Source organism: Thermobia domestica, chromosome 7, assembly GCF_964235325.1.
Source record: "Thermobia domestica chromosome 7, izTheDome1.hap1.1, whole genome shotgun sequence".
Classification (NCBI taxonomy): Eukaryota; Metazoa; Arthropoda; class Insecta; order Zygentoma; family Lepismatidae; genus Thermobia; species Thermobia domestica.
Window position 1 is genome coordinate 154,645,121 of NC_137460.1, and position 15,405 is coordinate 154,660,525.

Genomic DNA, 15,405 nt, shown 5'->3' on the forward strand with positions numbered 1-15,405 from the left:
CCCGACCCGACCCGAGCTGACCCGAATGACCCGACCCGTCTGGAGCTGCCGCATTCTGAACATGAATTGATTCCAGCTTAGAGCCAGAAAAAACTGAATACTGTCGACAACTGCAGCAAAGTCCGCGTGAAGTGTGTTTCCTGAAATGCATTGTCATATGTGACGAAAAGTGATTATCCAAAATCCGAATGTGCAAAACAGTGATTGAGAAAGGATCAACTTCCAGAATCTGTTGTCAAACATGACCGAGTCATGTTCTGTGGATGGTGGGACTACGAGAATTCATTTCTAACGGTCATATCGTAAGTGCGGAACTTTACTTCTACGCCAAAAATATTCTGCATTGGTGAACCGAAAGCGCGCCCTGCTACAAGAGGATAACTCAAAACCACACTTAACTCGAAAAACGCAACAAAAAATTCAGAAACTTGATGCCATCAAATCGATGCCCACCCGGCATATAATTCTGGTTTTACCCCTTCTGATTACTGTTTCTGTTCATAGCACACTTTCTGAAATCACGACGCTTCGCGAACCAGCAGGAGGTGGAAACAGCAGTGACTGACTTCTTTGCCTCTAAGGTTGACGTGACATCGAGAAACTGACACGAAGGGGACTGGAGACAGTCTAACACGAGAGGCTATACTTCGAATGTTAACTTAATAAATACAGGTGTGGTACGTACCAGAATATTGCAAACTTATGAGACACTCTTGTACAACGATCTTCTCAACACTCCTTGAACGATACTTATGCAGAAAAATATAGCTGGTGAAATTGGTAGAGAGACGCACAGAGTAAATCAGGTGAATTGGAAAAAGACACAACACAAAATAATTATTGGAATAACAAATGAGAATGTATTAGCAAATGGTTTTTATTTTGTACAATCACATGAACTAGCCTTACCTGCGACAGTGGCAGACGTGTGAGTGACAAATGAGGTTCAAGTCTCCCCGGCGACAATCGTATTCATCCAGGCACACGTCACCATGTACACGAGCTACGATGGAGAAAATAAAATAAATATAGATCAGCAAGGTATATGTAATCTTGCTTCAAAATTTCTAACAACTTTGAATAGGAAAATTTATGAAGTAGATTTTTCTTTCCAGTATTACTACTTGATACATGAGAACTTTTGCTTGTTCTCATCATTAAGTTTCTGCTATTAACCATAGCAATGAACAAACTCAGCATAGGTGCTATTGGAATATACCATTAAATCTGATATTTGCAGGCTCTTTCTTCTGTTGACAAACTATTCTAGTTTCGAACAGCTTCTTTGTTAGAACAAATTGCATAATTAGCAAATACGTACACTGAGTACTCACTGAATTGCGACCATCTATGTAACACTTTATTGGTCCATTTTTTGCTCAGATGATGGCTTTGACAGGGTGTGGCATGAATTCTGTTAGTTGCTGATATTGTTTATACGGGGATCTGACACCATATATTCTTGATGGTATCTCACAATGAGCCGACAGATGTCGGTGCAGGAGTCATGGTGCGAAGAGCCTGTTCCACAACATCCCATAAATGTTCTATAGCATTAAGATATTTTGAGTTAGGGGGAAATTCACATGGTACAGCTCCGTGGAATGTTCCTTAAGCCAAAGAAGTATAGTCCTGGCTTGGTGGCACCGTGTATTGTCTCCTGGAAAATGCCATCTTCGTGTGAGTAGAAGTGTTACATTGTAGGGCAGTGGTTCTCAAACATACCGATAACGCGGACCCCCTGTTCATTCGGAAAGTGATCTGCGGACTCCCTTGCAATGTTATCTGAAGTTTTACATGGTATTAAAAATATACTAATTAGAATTATCACTGACAAGAAAAAGATCAAGAAAAATAATGCAATAAGTAATTTATTCTAAAGATACATGATTGTTTCCTAGTGAACGACATTTCAATTGAAAATACAGTAACTTTCAAGACAAAGTATTTTTTTTTAAAAAAAGGAAATCTACTTGATAAACAATGTTCTCAAATGTAGGGTCACTAATGTGAGGAATGATATTCATTCTGTTTTTTCATAATTGCATTCAAATTTGGAAAATACAGTGATAACCGTGTCCGGATCAAACCAAAAAGGGAAAAAAGGGGAAGGGGCAAGATGACATTGCCCTAAATTTAGAAATTTCTAACTAAAAAAATATCCGACCCCTCAGAAAACTGTGAAGATTTTAGGTTAAAGTATGGAGAAAATAGTTCAGAAGTCAATAAGTGAAGAGAATCCTAAACAAGGATAGCCAAATTTTTTTAAAAAAATTAAATAACATAATTTTGTAATGGCGAGTTAAAATAAGCCAAATCTTGCCATTCGCTTCCAGTCCGCAAGATTCGTGAGGTTTTGAGATAATTAATTTCGATTACTACATCGTTTAGAAATAAGGAAAATAAAGATATATGGACGGGGGACATCGACATCCTGATAGGGAGAAAATAAACTTTTACTGTAGTAAATCTAATATATTATTCGCTTTTATCCATCCCGTCACCTATGTAAACAGTGACTGACTTAATTCCGTAAGGTAACATTGAAGAAAAATCTCAAACAGCAACCAAGTACTATTCCGAATCGAAGGTTGAGAGCACACGTATACTTTAACTGCACCATAATTCACCAATTGGTTACACAGTTCTGTAATTCCTCTTGAACTGCACGAAAATATTTAATAACCAAACACTACTCACATCGTCAGCCCGAATATGCCGTTAATACATACAAATAGTTACCGATCAAGTTCACTTGAGTCACAAAATGTGTAAACGAGGAACAATTACTCTATATAAAAATTTACGAAATGTTAATCGTTCCAATCAATACTATTCCTTCCATCACTCAACTGATTCATTTCACTCGCGATGCTTTAGTCTCAATTTAAATAATTACGGTTACCCAGACAAGCTACCAGGTGTAAACATAGTCAGCCATGTATACAACGTTCCTTCCGTACGAATTTCTCAATGTCAGGGCCACTGCTCAAACATTTACTATCATATAAAAACAGTCACACAACTGTCTTTAAGTCACGACCCTAACCAGTGGCGAAAGAGTAAACTGGGCTCACATATACATTAAGGTATCTTATTATTCAATTACACTCACTATATTCTCATATATAATTACTTTATTTATTTATATTTCATATCGTAGAGATTCATTTTCCAGACAGTCGATTTTTAAATATGCCCAAAAATGTCTATAGCAGTCACATTCTACACCTTCAAATCCATACGCCACTATGAATAAATAGTTAAGCTACTCGTTATAACCCATATTCACAGTAGTCAAAAAGAACAGTGGAGTAGGGGCTATAAACTTAAATAAAATATTCTCGAGCAATGACGACTACACAAAAAATTTCGTACGAACCAAAATTCACTCCTCTCAAAACGAACGACACCCTATATTTACACTCTGCAGCTTGCAAACATGCAATCAAATTCATTTTGGAGAAATACAAAATCGGCAATATTACGTCTTTGTTTTAATGAGTAAATATTAAAATTGTCTAATTCATTTTGGAGAAATACCACATCGGCAATATTACGTCTTTGTTTTTATGAGTAAATATTAAAATTGTCTATCAATGTACTATGACTTTCAAGTGAGGGATAAATTTCAGTTATTTTGTATTTCAAATACCTTAGAAATTTTGATTGAACTCTTTCAATTTGTTGCTGATATTTTTGTTGTAATGGGTTCCAAATCACGACAGTATATTCCAACTTGGTGTGTACATATGAATAATACATTTTCAAGAGGGTCTCAATATTTCTCAAGTCCTTATCACTTCTAATTATGAATCCTAATAATTTAAACGCCTCATGAGTAATATTTTAGATGTATTTAATGAACGTTAGTTTAGGTCAAATGTAACACCTGGATCTTTAACTGTATTAGGTCTTCCTATAGAGGTATTATTAAGCTTATAATCATATTGGAGGGTACTTTTGTTTCTCCTGAATGATAATACGTTATATTTGTATATATATATTTACTCCAAGTTTATTAACTGAACACCAGTTTGCAATGCTCTCTAAGTCGTGTTGTAAATCAAGACAATCATGGTCTTGATTTATCTTCGTGTATATTTTGAGATCATTAGCGAACAATAACTTTTCATTGTTGTGTGTATCATCTGGAAGATCGTTGATAAATAATAGAAATAGTAAAGGGCCTACGTTGGACCTTCTGGAAATCATCCTGATAACGCTAAATACTCGTCTGATTTAAGTTTTTTATACACAACTGTGTACTTACGTTCACTAAGATATGATGAAAAAGAATGGTGAGGGCTTAAGAAAAAATATAATGGTTTAATTTGTTTAACATTATTGTATCACTTACTCTGTTGAAAGCCTTCTCAAACTCAATACATATTACGTCAACTTGGCATCCTTCATCTGACGAATTAGCTATAAAGTCAGTGACTATTGCTAGATTAGTTGTTGTTGATTTGCGAGTAACAAATCTATGTTGATAGATTGAAATTGCTGTTTTAACATTATCAATAATCCGTTTATATAATCTGTTCAAATACTTTCACAAAAGTACATAAATTTGATATGGGCCTAAAATTAATAATTTCACATTTATTATTAGATTTAGATATCGGACAGATCAACAAGCATTTCCATTTATCGGAGAAGATGCAAGTTTTAATAAAAAGGTTGAAAGCAATCCATAGGGCAGCGTTTCCCAACCAGTGTGCCATGGCCGCGAGGAAATCGAAACAAAATTATTAATTCTATAGCAATCAAATTGCAAGACATAGGGAAAAATTGCATATTTGTATTTACATTACTATGAACCTCGACTATGAATCTACAATTTTAAGTTTCATACTGTATTACTTTTCTCTACATTTTTAATGTGGACAAATGTATTTGTTATCATTGTTATGACCATTATTGTTTCTTTATTATTGCAGACTATTTCGTAACTTGAAATTTTAAAATATCATTCAATCCTTTCTGCAAAGCAAACGTGCATACATATTACCTACTGTGTTGTAAAAGTACAAGAGATTTGTTTGTTCGTTCGTTCTTGAGTGATCTTCCTTCTTAGTTAAAAAAAAAAAAAAAAAAAAAAAAAAAAAGAATCGGATACAAGTTTTTAAATGTTTTAAAAATCTGAATCCAATATTTAATTGCAATTGTTTTGAAGTTTTAAATAATTGCAATTATTTTGAAGTTTTAAATAATTGCAATTGTTTTGAAGCTTTAAATTGGAATGAAATATAAGCATAATGACTTCCACGAGGAAAAAACAGTGATCGGGCTTTCTTCTCTGTGAGTAATCACAGAAAAAATACCACGCTATTTCATATTTACAAATAACAATATCTATGTGTGTGCCGCGAAAATTCAAGCTACCCCCGTAGTGTGCCGCAAGTTGAAAAAGGTTGGGAAACGCTGCCATAGGGGATATTTACTTATCAATACAACCTTTGATTATATAGGAGCATATCCCATCAGATCCTACAGCTATTCTGGACTTTAAATTTTCATTTTTGCTATTTCAATTTCATGTAATTAAATTTCATTAGCACATAGCGTTTCTAAGATTTCATTACCGTTACTTGATAAGACGTTTGTCATAGTCACACTTGGATCAGATAAAGATGGCACAAATACGAAGGCGAAGTATTGAGCAAAGGTATCAGCTATTTCGTCATTACGATGGAGGTCCCGCCCTTCAAACTTCAATGAACACCCAGAGAGATGTTTAGTTCCATTTTTTTGAGTAATTTCAAAGTTCTTTAGGATTATTGTTAATATTTTCTTCCAAATTTTTGATTAATGAATTATACTCGTATATCCAAATTGTATCAAGCTACGCTAGGATTTTGCAGATTCTTCTCAAGTTCTTGCCTAATAACTTTACCTACTGACAGGGGTGTAGCCAGCAGGTTTGTGTAGGGGGGGCCGTCGTTTTTTAGGGGGGGGGGCAGCTACAATATACATAGTAAAAAAAAGTGTTGCTGTTAATGTTTTGGGGGCCTGAACGAAAGGAAAATTTTGGTTTTCTTCTGGAAAACTAAAAACACTATTTTAGCTTATTATTATATTATTATTATTATTATTATTATTATTATTATTATTATTATTATTATTATTATTATTATTATTATTATTATTATCCATAAATTATATTCAATATAGTTTTTATTATCCTTAATCAAGAACTACTGCTCGGGAGCAAACGCTATACTTTTGTGCATAACTATAAAGGTAACCGAGAAAGTTCTGTCCCTTTTCGTGGAGGTCTATGTTCAATCGAACCTCACACCGTGAGTTGAATGTGAGTGGAGATAAGGCGAACGTCAGTTGTTGGTGTGGGTATATCCAACATACTACCTGGTTGTGGCAATTCAGACACACCGTGAACTTGCGTAAAGACAGAGGGAACATGGGACATCCACAGAGCGTCATAAGAGCATGTGTGCTGAACGAGTTCGAATGGAAGTCAAACGCCGCTGTAGCGGGACAGAAGATATGCCAGGCCATGGTGGAAAGACTACAAGGTGGATGCAATGCAGTGCTACATTCTTGTCGCTCTGGCGCATGACGTCATTTTGGTCGCAGACGTGGCCAGCTAGAGTCAGATGAACTTTTAACAAGCGCTTGCTCGCTGGTATCTTACACGCAAACTTCTCTTATATTTATAGTGATCTTCAACGAAGTAAAAATTTTAGTACAAACAATAATTATATAAACGTAATGTAATCAATGCTTAAGCTAAGTGAATTCAAAGGAAGATATTTACAATAGCAAAAGAAACAGCAATATCAGTTCATAAATTTATTAAACAACTTTGAAGCTTCAAGAAGCCAATATTACTCACTACATTTTCTGCTTTTTTTCTTTTCTTTTCTTTCTTTCTTTCTTTTCTTTTTTAAACATATGAAGTAATACACTCGAGTATGTATAGGCCTGAATAATTTATAACACAGTGTGTCGTTAATGTATTTCATTATTATATATTTATGTTTGCTCAGGTATATTTTCGTAACACATTGATAGGTTTTGATTTACTATTATTATTATTTTGCATGAAAGAGAATTCTTTATTGATGATCCCATATCAATTTTGAGAATATCTCAAGGGAGAATTCATGGTTTTCGTAAACAGAAATGCACGTACTTATATTTTCGTTATGCTTGGACAGTTTTTTTTTAAGAGGTTGCTCCCACGTAAGTTTCGTCAGAGTCTCAGGGGAGGTTAAAAACTTTATTGAGCAGGGACGCACGTATTTAATATTTTAAACATCGTTTTTATTTTTGATTTATAAAAAAATAATCTTATTTGAAATCGCTGATCGCTTATTTATAAAATTTGTATTTAAACAAAAGGTTTGGTGAAACTGACAGTTCTCTGAATATTAGTGTCAAAATTTACGCCATAACAAACTGTATTATTAAACATTAGTACGAAATAAAACGTATATACAAAGCACCTCAAACAAAGAAATTGCAACATGACTATTTCAAGCAAGAAACAAAGTACTAGGCGTAGGTGAAGACGATGTAGGGGTGTTACAGCTAGACTAGAAAACATATAAACCATAAAATTACATAATTTTCTTGATAAGTTTTCTCTTTTCTGTCCCATGGACTAAAGAAGACAAAAGATAAATGCAAATGAATGATTATGTGGAATTTGGTGGAATGAGAATGCAGGAGTGCCCCGAGAAACTCACGGACACGATGTTGTCCACCAGAAACTCACTTGACCGAGAAGCGGACCAGTACCCCTTGCATCAGAGGTGAGCCTTCTGCCACTGAGCCACCGTGCTTCCTTGATTGGTTGAGAATCTACCATATTTTTAAATTTACTGCAGTCATTCTTTATTTTGTAATTCTGAAGGGGGCCCCTAAATATGTATATGTAATTATCCAAAAAAAGTTATGATTAAAATGAACAAAAATTTCAAAATCTGAGTGTAAAAATGTTCCAACAATGTCGCCCTGACATGGTAAGTGGATACTTTATTCTCTTGATCTAATAAATTGTTATATATCTTTTTAACCTTTAATCGTTTTTACGAACCTTCCATTCGTTAGGTTCTTTGAAGTGCAACGTCCCGTTTTAGCACCGAGGCTACAGGGAATGCAGACCTCCAGAATGAAATGTGACCTGAACTACTTTAACGCGTTCAATGCTCTCCATTTGCATAACTCGAGGGGAGTAAGCCTCCTAGGTCATCGTGCCTCCCTTCTCGAGTTACATGCCTGCCTCTGTGGGGAAAATTTTGTCTCAATATCTTATGTAGAAGGAAATGATGATAGAAATGATAACCTCTGTCGGTTCCCCTCCCTCATGATTTCGAATGCGGGTCTTGCCTCAAAGTTCGTCTTTTTAAATCTACTATTGGATTTTTGTATGCAGAATCAACACAAGCTACTGTAGCCCTATATACTATTATTACATACTATTAATACTATAAAGAAACTACATGAAATCGCTTTTTTATAATTTCATTTAACATTGCATTTATTCATTACTTTTATGTAAAACTTACTGTATTTTAGGTTTATTTTGTCCTGTCGCCTGCAAGCTAAAATCCATTTCTGGAGACATTCCCCCTCTTTTTGAGGAAATCTAAAGTATTTTATATTAGTTCCCTTAGTTTTTTTTTTTTTTTTTTTTTTTTTGCGATAATTACTACAGCCGTAGACTGCACAGTTAGGCATTCTCGATATTATTTAACAGAACAAAGTAACAAAGAATTTCCACTTGTCACGCCTTTTCCCGTTGTCTCTTGCAAACCAGATGACGTCACAGCCACGACAGCGCTCCAGGCGACATGCGCATGCAACCACCTTGTAGTCTTTCCACCATGTGCCAGGCCTTTGGTGAGGGTGTCGTGACGACGCGGACATTGCAGCGATGGTTTAACAAGTTTAAGGATGATGACGAAACTCCCGAAAATACCACGTGCCAGAAGACCAACACATGTACAGAGAGGAACTGGGGCTACAATTCAGTATGTGGTGAAACAATTCGGTAGCACATCCATCAACTTGTGAAGCACTACAAGTTGGGTGGATGAGTCTCACATATTTTGACTCCGGGACAGAAGGCAACGCGGCAGTCGCCTGCCTTTATTTACTGTTTCGGAGCCATTTCTGGACAGGGCGTTGACATGTGATAAAAAGTGTGTCTTATACGAAGCTCCACGGCGCCGTCATCATTGGTTAGCGTCCCATGAACCGATTTCAAAACAGCCGAAACCAGCACTGTACCAGAATAAGGTCCTTCTGTGTGTTTGGTGCATCGTGCATCGGGAACTGCTACCAGCTGGTCAGAAATGAAAATGAAATTTTTGAGTTTTACGTCCGACGATTATGCCGGTTAGGCTAAAGGAGACGGTGATGGTGAGTAATGAATGAAATGGTGGAATGAAGAAAGTGGGAGGAAACGGGAGAACCCCGAGAAAACTCACGCACACGATGTTTGTCCACCACAAAGTTCACTTGGCGGGGCTGGGATCGAACCCGGGGCCCCAAGCACCAGAGGTGAACGCTCTACCACTGAGCCACCGCAACCCTGAGCTGGTCAGAGTATCAATGCAACTGTGTAGTGTCAGCAGTTGAGCTGTGCTCAACTAAAACTCAAAACTCTGGAGCCATCACTTCTGAATTGCAAATGTGTCCTCGTTTACGGGACAACGCTAAGTCCCACGTGGCTAGGATGACTCAGGACACCATTTTCCGCCTTGGATGGGAAACAATATTGCAACCACTATATTCCCCGGGTATTGCACCGTCCGATTATCACCTGTTTCATTCTTTGGACAATCACCTTAGAGGACGCCAGTTCAAATCCCTAGTAAAAGTCCAAAATGCACCTGATACTTTCTTCATTTCACGGCCCACCAAGTTTTACCGCGATGGATTCCATGGTCTTCCAGGATGTTTTCAGAAGGTCGTCAATGTTGATGGGGACTATTTTTAAACTTCCAGGTTAGGTGACATATCGATGTTCGAAGGTGGTGGGTGAAAAAGCAACAAAACTTTTCTTGGTTACCTTTATATTTAAATTTAAGACCTTGTATACAGAACCTATCTACGTAAGGTTGATTTTCTTTGAAATTTCACTTAATTTCTTTACGGTTTCCTGACAAAAATATTTATTTATTATTCGTGACTAAGAAAAACATAATTATTTTATTACACCGAGTAGAAATAAAAGAGAGAGCGAATGAAATTCAAATTGAATAAAATCATTGTTTCTCACCAAATTTTTCATCCTCTATGTCTTTTAAAACACTTGTTAAAGCATATAAAAGTAGTACCTTTGTTTTATGGCTGTATTTGTAGTACCTTGTTAAAATGTTTGTCTTCAAACTGTCAAATATAAATCGCAGTAAATTGTGTAATCTGCTGTCACAAAAAAAAAAAAAAAAAAAACTCTCCTATTCTTCGATCGGTATAAGGAAGAAATACTATACTATTTTTCGATGGGTATGGAAAAAGCAATATTGTTTCATACTATTTTACCATAAATTATTAATTGTCAATAAACTTTGTTATTTTTAAATGAATGAAGCGAGATAATTTTACTGTGATGTTTTTAAAAGCTGGTCATTTGGGGGGGCCAGGAAACCATTTGGGGGGGCCTGGCCCCGATGGGCCCCCCCCTTGGCTACACCCCTGCCTACTGACATCTTTCCTTGTTTCATGTTCCTTAACTTCCATCGAATTCAACTTCCTCTTGCAGCTTTGAAGTATCTCTGTTTCTTGCTCTTCGCTTTTTTTCACCTTCGGTTCTTCATTGCTTTTAGTTGTTGTACCATTTTCTCTTTTCAGCGCCTTGTTCTACTTTAGTCCATTGCTTAGCTTCTGTTTTGTCTTCTTTTATTCTCTGATATTGTATTTAATTATTTTTTGCGAGATTGCTCTTAAGCTTTCTTATATTTTCTGTAATACATTTCCATTCTATTTTAAATGCTGCAACATTATTCTTCATTTCTCTTCTTTTATTCATCATATGTCGTTTTTCTTTGGAGAGTCTCTTCTTATTCTTCTTTCTCGTAAAACTTCGTAACTTCCTATCTTCGTAACTCTATCCATCAAAATGTTTGTGATCTCCCTGTTAGCTTCTGAAATATCTATGTCTTCTTCGAGTGCGACAAAACAGATTTCCAGTTTCAGTTTTAATACACTACGCTACGCTGCTCTTGAAGAAATTTCCCTTTCTACGAGTATATATGCTTTTCTCACCCTACAAGCTTTCTGATTTTCAGAGGTGAAGTTTACATCAAACTGAGCCTTCAACCCAGAGTCGGATTTAGGTTTGGTGGGACCCTAAGCTATTGAAGGTAATTGGGCCTTTTAAGTATCAAGATGAATGTAGGCACCCTATGTACAGAAATGAAGAAACTACTGATATTTTAGGAAGTAGGCTAGCAGAAGGAGCCCCATTACTTGCATTATAGGAGTCTACACAACACAAAGCATTATTGCTGTATGTAGATTTTATTTTATTACTTTTCTTATATTTTGGAAATGTGCATTCAGTTGTTTCCTTTAAATTTTGGGGCCCCGAAGACAATGGAACCCTAAGCTATAGCTTGTTTAGCTTATACTTAAATCTGGCACTGCTTCAACCGCACTTTTTTTTTTTTTTTTTTTTTTTTTGACATGATTTAGTCCGTTTCGCTTGTCCTTTTACTTTGGTGTCGCCAAGTCCATTTTCTGTGAGACTTTTTATAGCAGGAATTCATAATGTAAATTTCCAATTTCGCCAAACTCTACTAATAAAAAAGTTATATGTTTGTTTCGTTCATCATATCTGAAATTTCTTTTTGTTTTTCTGTTTCTCTCTTTTTGTCCTATTCTGGCGTTGAAGTCTTCCATGATAATATTTACTTAATTATTTTCTATAAACTCTTATTTTCTTATCTTTAATTTCTTACGTTCTACCTCCTGAATGGTGTGTTGTGGGAGCCTGCAAAAGGTGTCTGACAGAATAGGAATCAGTTAAAGATGTGTGAAACCACCCGTATCTACTACCAAATATCTCACCTGTACATCCTAGTAATGTAGACTGGAACTTTCCATTACACGGTGAAAATTACAGGTTTAACTAATGATAGGAAGCAGGCCCGAAATCAGCCACAGAGGTTGGGGGGAGGGGGGCATGAATATGTTAGGGGGGCCTCGTCATTAAAAATTCTCTTACAAATATCTAATTGTGTTTTTGTATTAATAACAGCATTTCGTATTGAAGTCTGGAAGTTTAGGGGGGTCAGGCTCCCTAGCCCCCCTATGGTTGGGACCTGATAGGAAGGCGGACAGAGAAGCTATCGCCAATAAGTTTGGCCAGCACGGTGAGGTTTGTTCAACTAACTAGAAGCTCCTTTCACCAATCATGACAGGATAAACCAAGATCCTCATTCTGAGGAAGGGAAATTGTGAGTGGGCAAGACAACGTTCAGAATCACATTCAGACAAAAGATGCTAAGAATACTTCGAGTTACAGACTACGCTGCTATTGAAAACTGACCATTGCTACGTATAATGCGAAATTAGTCATCAACAGAAAGAGAGCTACGAAAATTCAACTGGCAGATTATCAGATTAAGCGAAGTAAGAAGAAAAGGAGATTGAATGTATTCATCTATCCTATTACAGAGTATCAACATATAGCAAGATTAGCAGTGTTTGATTTGTTATCAACGAAAAACTGTAGAGGAATGTCTTGGAGATAGATGATACATCTAATTGAGCAGCATGGCTTGTCATCAAACTATTCCGTATATATCGAAGGAGCTCCAAAAATTTCCCTCTAATCTAAACGATAGTTCCGAAAACCAGTAGACACAATAATACAAATCCAATTTGATATAATCCTATATGTTTTGAATTAATTAGCAAGGCGCCAGACTCGTATTTTCAGTCAACCTGGCGTCCGGAAATGTTCAAACCCTGTGCATATTTCACAAAATTAACTGAGTTTACAGAGTGTTCGGAGGGAGATATTGTCCCCTCCCCCCGTGGGTCCGATACTAATTGGAACACTGGTAGTCTAAATTGTAGAGTTCAGAAAATTCATTTGTAACATACGATAGAAGGTAAAATTATGATTTGGTGAATTATTTGGAACATATTTTGTAGTAGTTATGTCAATAGTCTAATAGTGTTACAATTATTAGATACCTCCCTTAGTGGTGCTAAAATAAGACATCTACGCAGATTTATTGAACTAAATTTTATAAACAGTTTTTATTTTATAGCGCACTCAAATAATTTTTCTTCTGGGAAGCATTTGCAATTGATAACTAACAAGTGACGAATTGATTCATGTTACAAACTATGTATCTCTTATGTTTATCGTCATAAGTGAAATAAGAGAATTAAAGAGCAGCATATATATATCATAGCGTTATGTAGATATAGTAACATTTAAATCTTAATGTGCGAATTCTAATACAGATATTTTTGCATATAATATGTTTATACTGCAGAAATGATTTTTACAACCTAATTCACTAAAAATACCAAATAAGTAATCGATTATAAGTAGTTACTGAAGAACTATATTATTAGAGTCTATTAGACATCGAATTTTTATGCACTTAAAATTAAATACGTGCAACTATGCTGTTAAGTGTGTTAAAATATGCACTAACAATGCTATAAAAGAAAGCATTTTTTAACATGCAGCAAAGTTGTCATAAAGTTTTGTACGTGAAATATAACATTAAAAGTACACTTTACTTTTCAAGGACTTCTCTTCAGAATTTACTTTTATGACAGTTATATACTCCTAACTTTTTAAAACGTACGCAAATAATGAAATTAAAATAAACACAATGATATGAGAACACGATCTCTAGATTTTATTCACATTTGTATTTTAGCGTGGATTCACTTAGCACGAAACAACACGAGCTTCACTTTTCTACAAGTTTCCACTGTCAAAAAAAAAAAAAAAAAAAAAAAAAAAATCGTTTCTAAGAATTTACTCTTTCCCGTAATTTGCCTTACAGTACATCACAAGATGCTTCTCTTCATTTTTTGATGTCAGGTTCTGACATTTGTAGACAGAAAATGTCCTATTAACATCAATACTGTTACTGGACAATATTTATACAGAGTAGTAAGTTTAGTATCTCTGTTTTCTGTCAAGTTGAAATTTAACCCTTGAAGATATTTCCCATAGTTTCAATTGTTTTGTAGTCGGAGTTTCTGGTAATAACATCAGTTAATTTATTTTCCACAGAGCGCCCGAATTTACCAGGAACTGATCGGAGCTCGTGCTGAATTTCATCAACTAGAGCTAAGCATTCTGAGCAGCAGTAGCAGATTTAAAGGGGGGCTTTGCGGCTGAAGCCCCCCCCAAATATATCAGAGCAAGGGGAATTTGAGGTCATTCACACTAAAAATGCTGAGCATTTTGTTGAAATGATAAATAAGTGTTCATCTGAATTATGGAAATGGATGGTGGAGGCTTCCTCTTGAGTTTGGATTTAGATATTACTGCTGGCCTTTTCAATTACGAGTGCCGGTAGCCTTAACAGCCAAATCGCTAACTAAATTGTAAACACTGAAGATTTTTTTTTTTTTTTTTTTTTTTACTGTTTCTAAGTACATCGAATGATTCTGCGAACTTCCGTTCTGTACTAGGAATGGCCATACCCTAAATCCGAAACCCTCATGCAAGACATTTGAAGAAATCCTCTTCCACGCACTTTACTGGGTAGTCAAATTACAATTATTTCGATTTCAATTTACCCTTTCTTTAATTCTGAAAAGTCTGATGTAGTTCATTTGATACAGTTGTACATTTGATACAGTTGATTTGTCTGTACATTTGATACAATTGGACTTGTAAACAGGGTTGTTTTCGTGAACCCAGAGCCACTAACCAAAACAAATTCACTCCTACGTGAAACGGGTTGTAGCCAGTATTGTTTCAATACATTATACATGCCCAAACATAAAACAACTGCTACATTTCTACCAGTAACAACATATTCTACAGAAAGAGGCTTTTGTACTTTAAAATTGGTAAAATCCTATCTCAGAACAACGATGGATCAAGACAGACTTACTGGGCTAGCTCTAATGAATATTCACAAAGATATTCCAATTGATGTGGCTGAAGTAGTAGATCTATTCGCCCAGAAACATTCTAGAAGATGGAAATTTCTGTATGATTGAAGCAAAGATATAAATTTTGAGTGTTTTAGTTCAATTTTGTTGTGAAGTTTGTGATATGTATTCTTTATTACAAAATATTTTATGTATCTCCTGAACTCTTTTTAAATCCTAGCTCATTAAGAATACACAATAAATATTACAATGAGATATATTGAACAATGTAACAATATTAAATAGATGAGGTAGAATATCAGGTAACGCCACTTCTTTGGTTCCACG

At 35.6% G+C, this 15,405-nt stretch overlaps 1 protein-coding gene across 1 annotated transcript in view; it reads right to left on the reverse strand.

Annotated features, from left to right (window-relative positions):
* Positions 1 to 15,405, reverse strand: part of LOC145690507 (uncharacterized) — a 95,576-nt gene that overhangs the window by 47,514 nt on the left and 32,657 nt on the right. Inside the window, exon 3 of the mRNA XM_081765456.1 lies at positions 910 to 1,003. Within this exon, the coding sequence (XP_081621582.1) occupies positions 910 to 1,003 (94 nt within the window). The remainder of the gene's footprint in view (positions 1 to 909; positions 1,004 to 15,405) is intronic.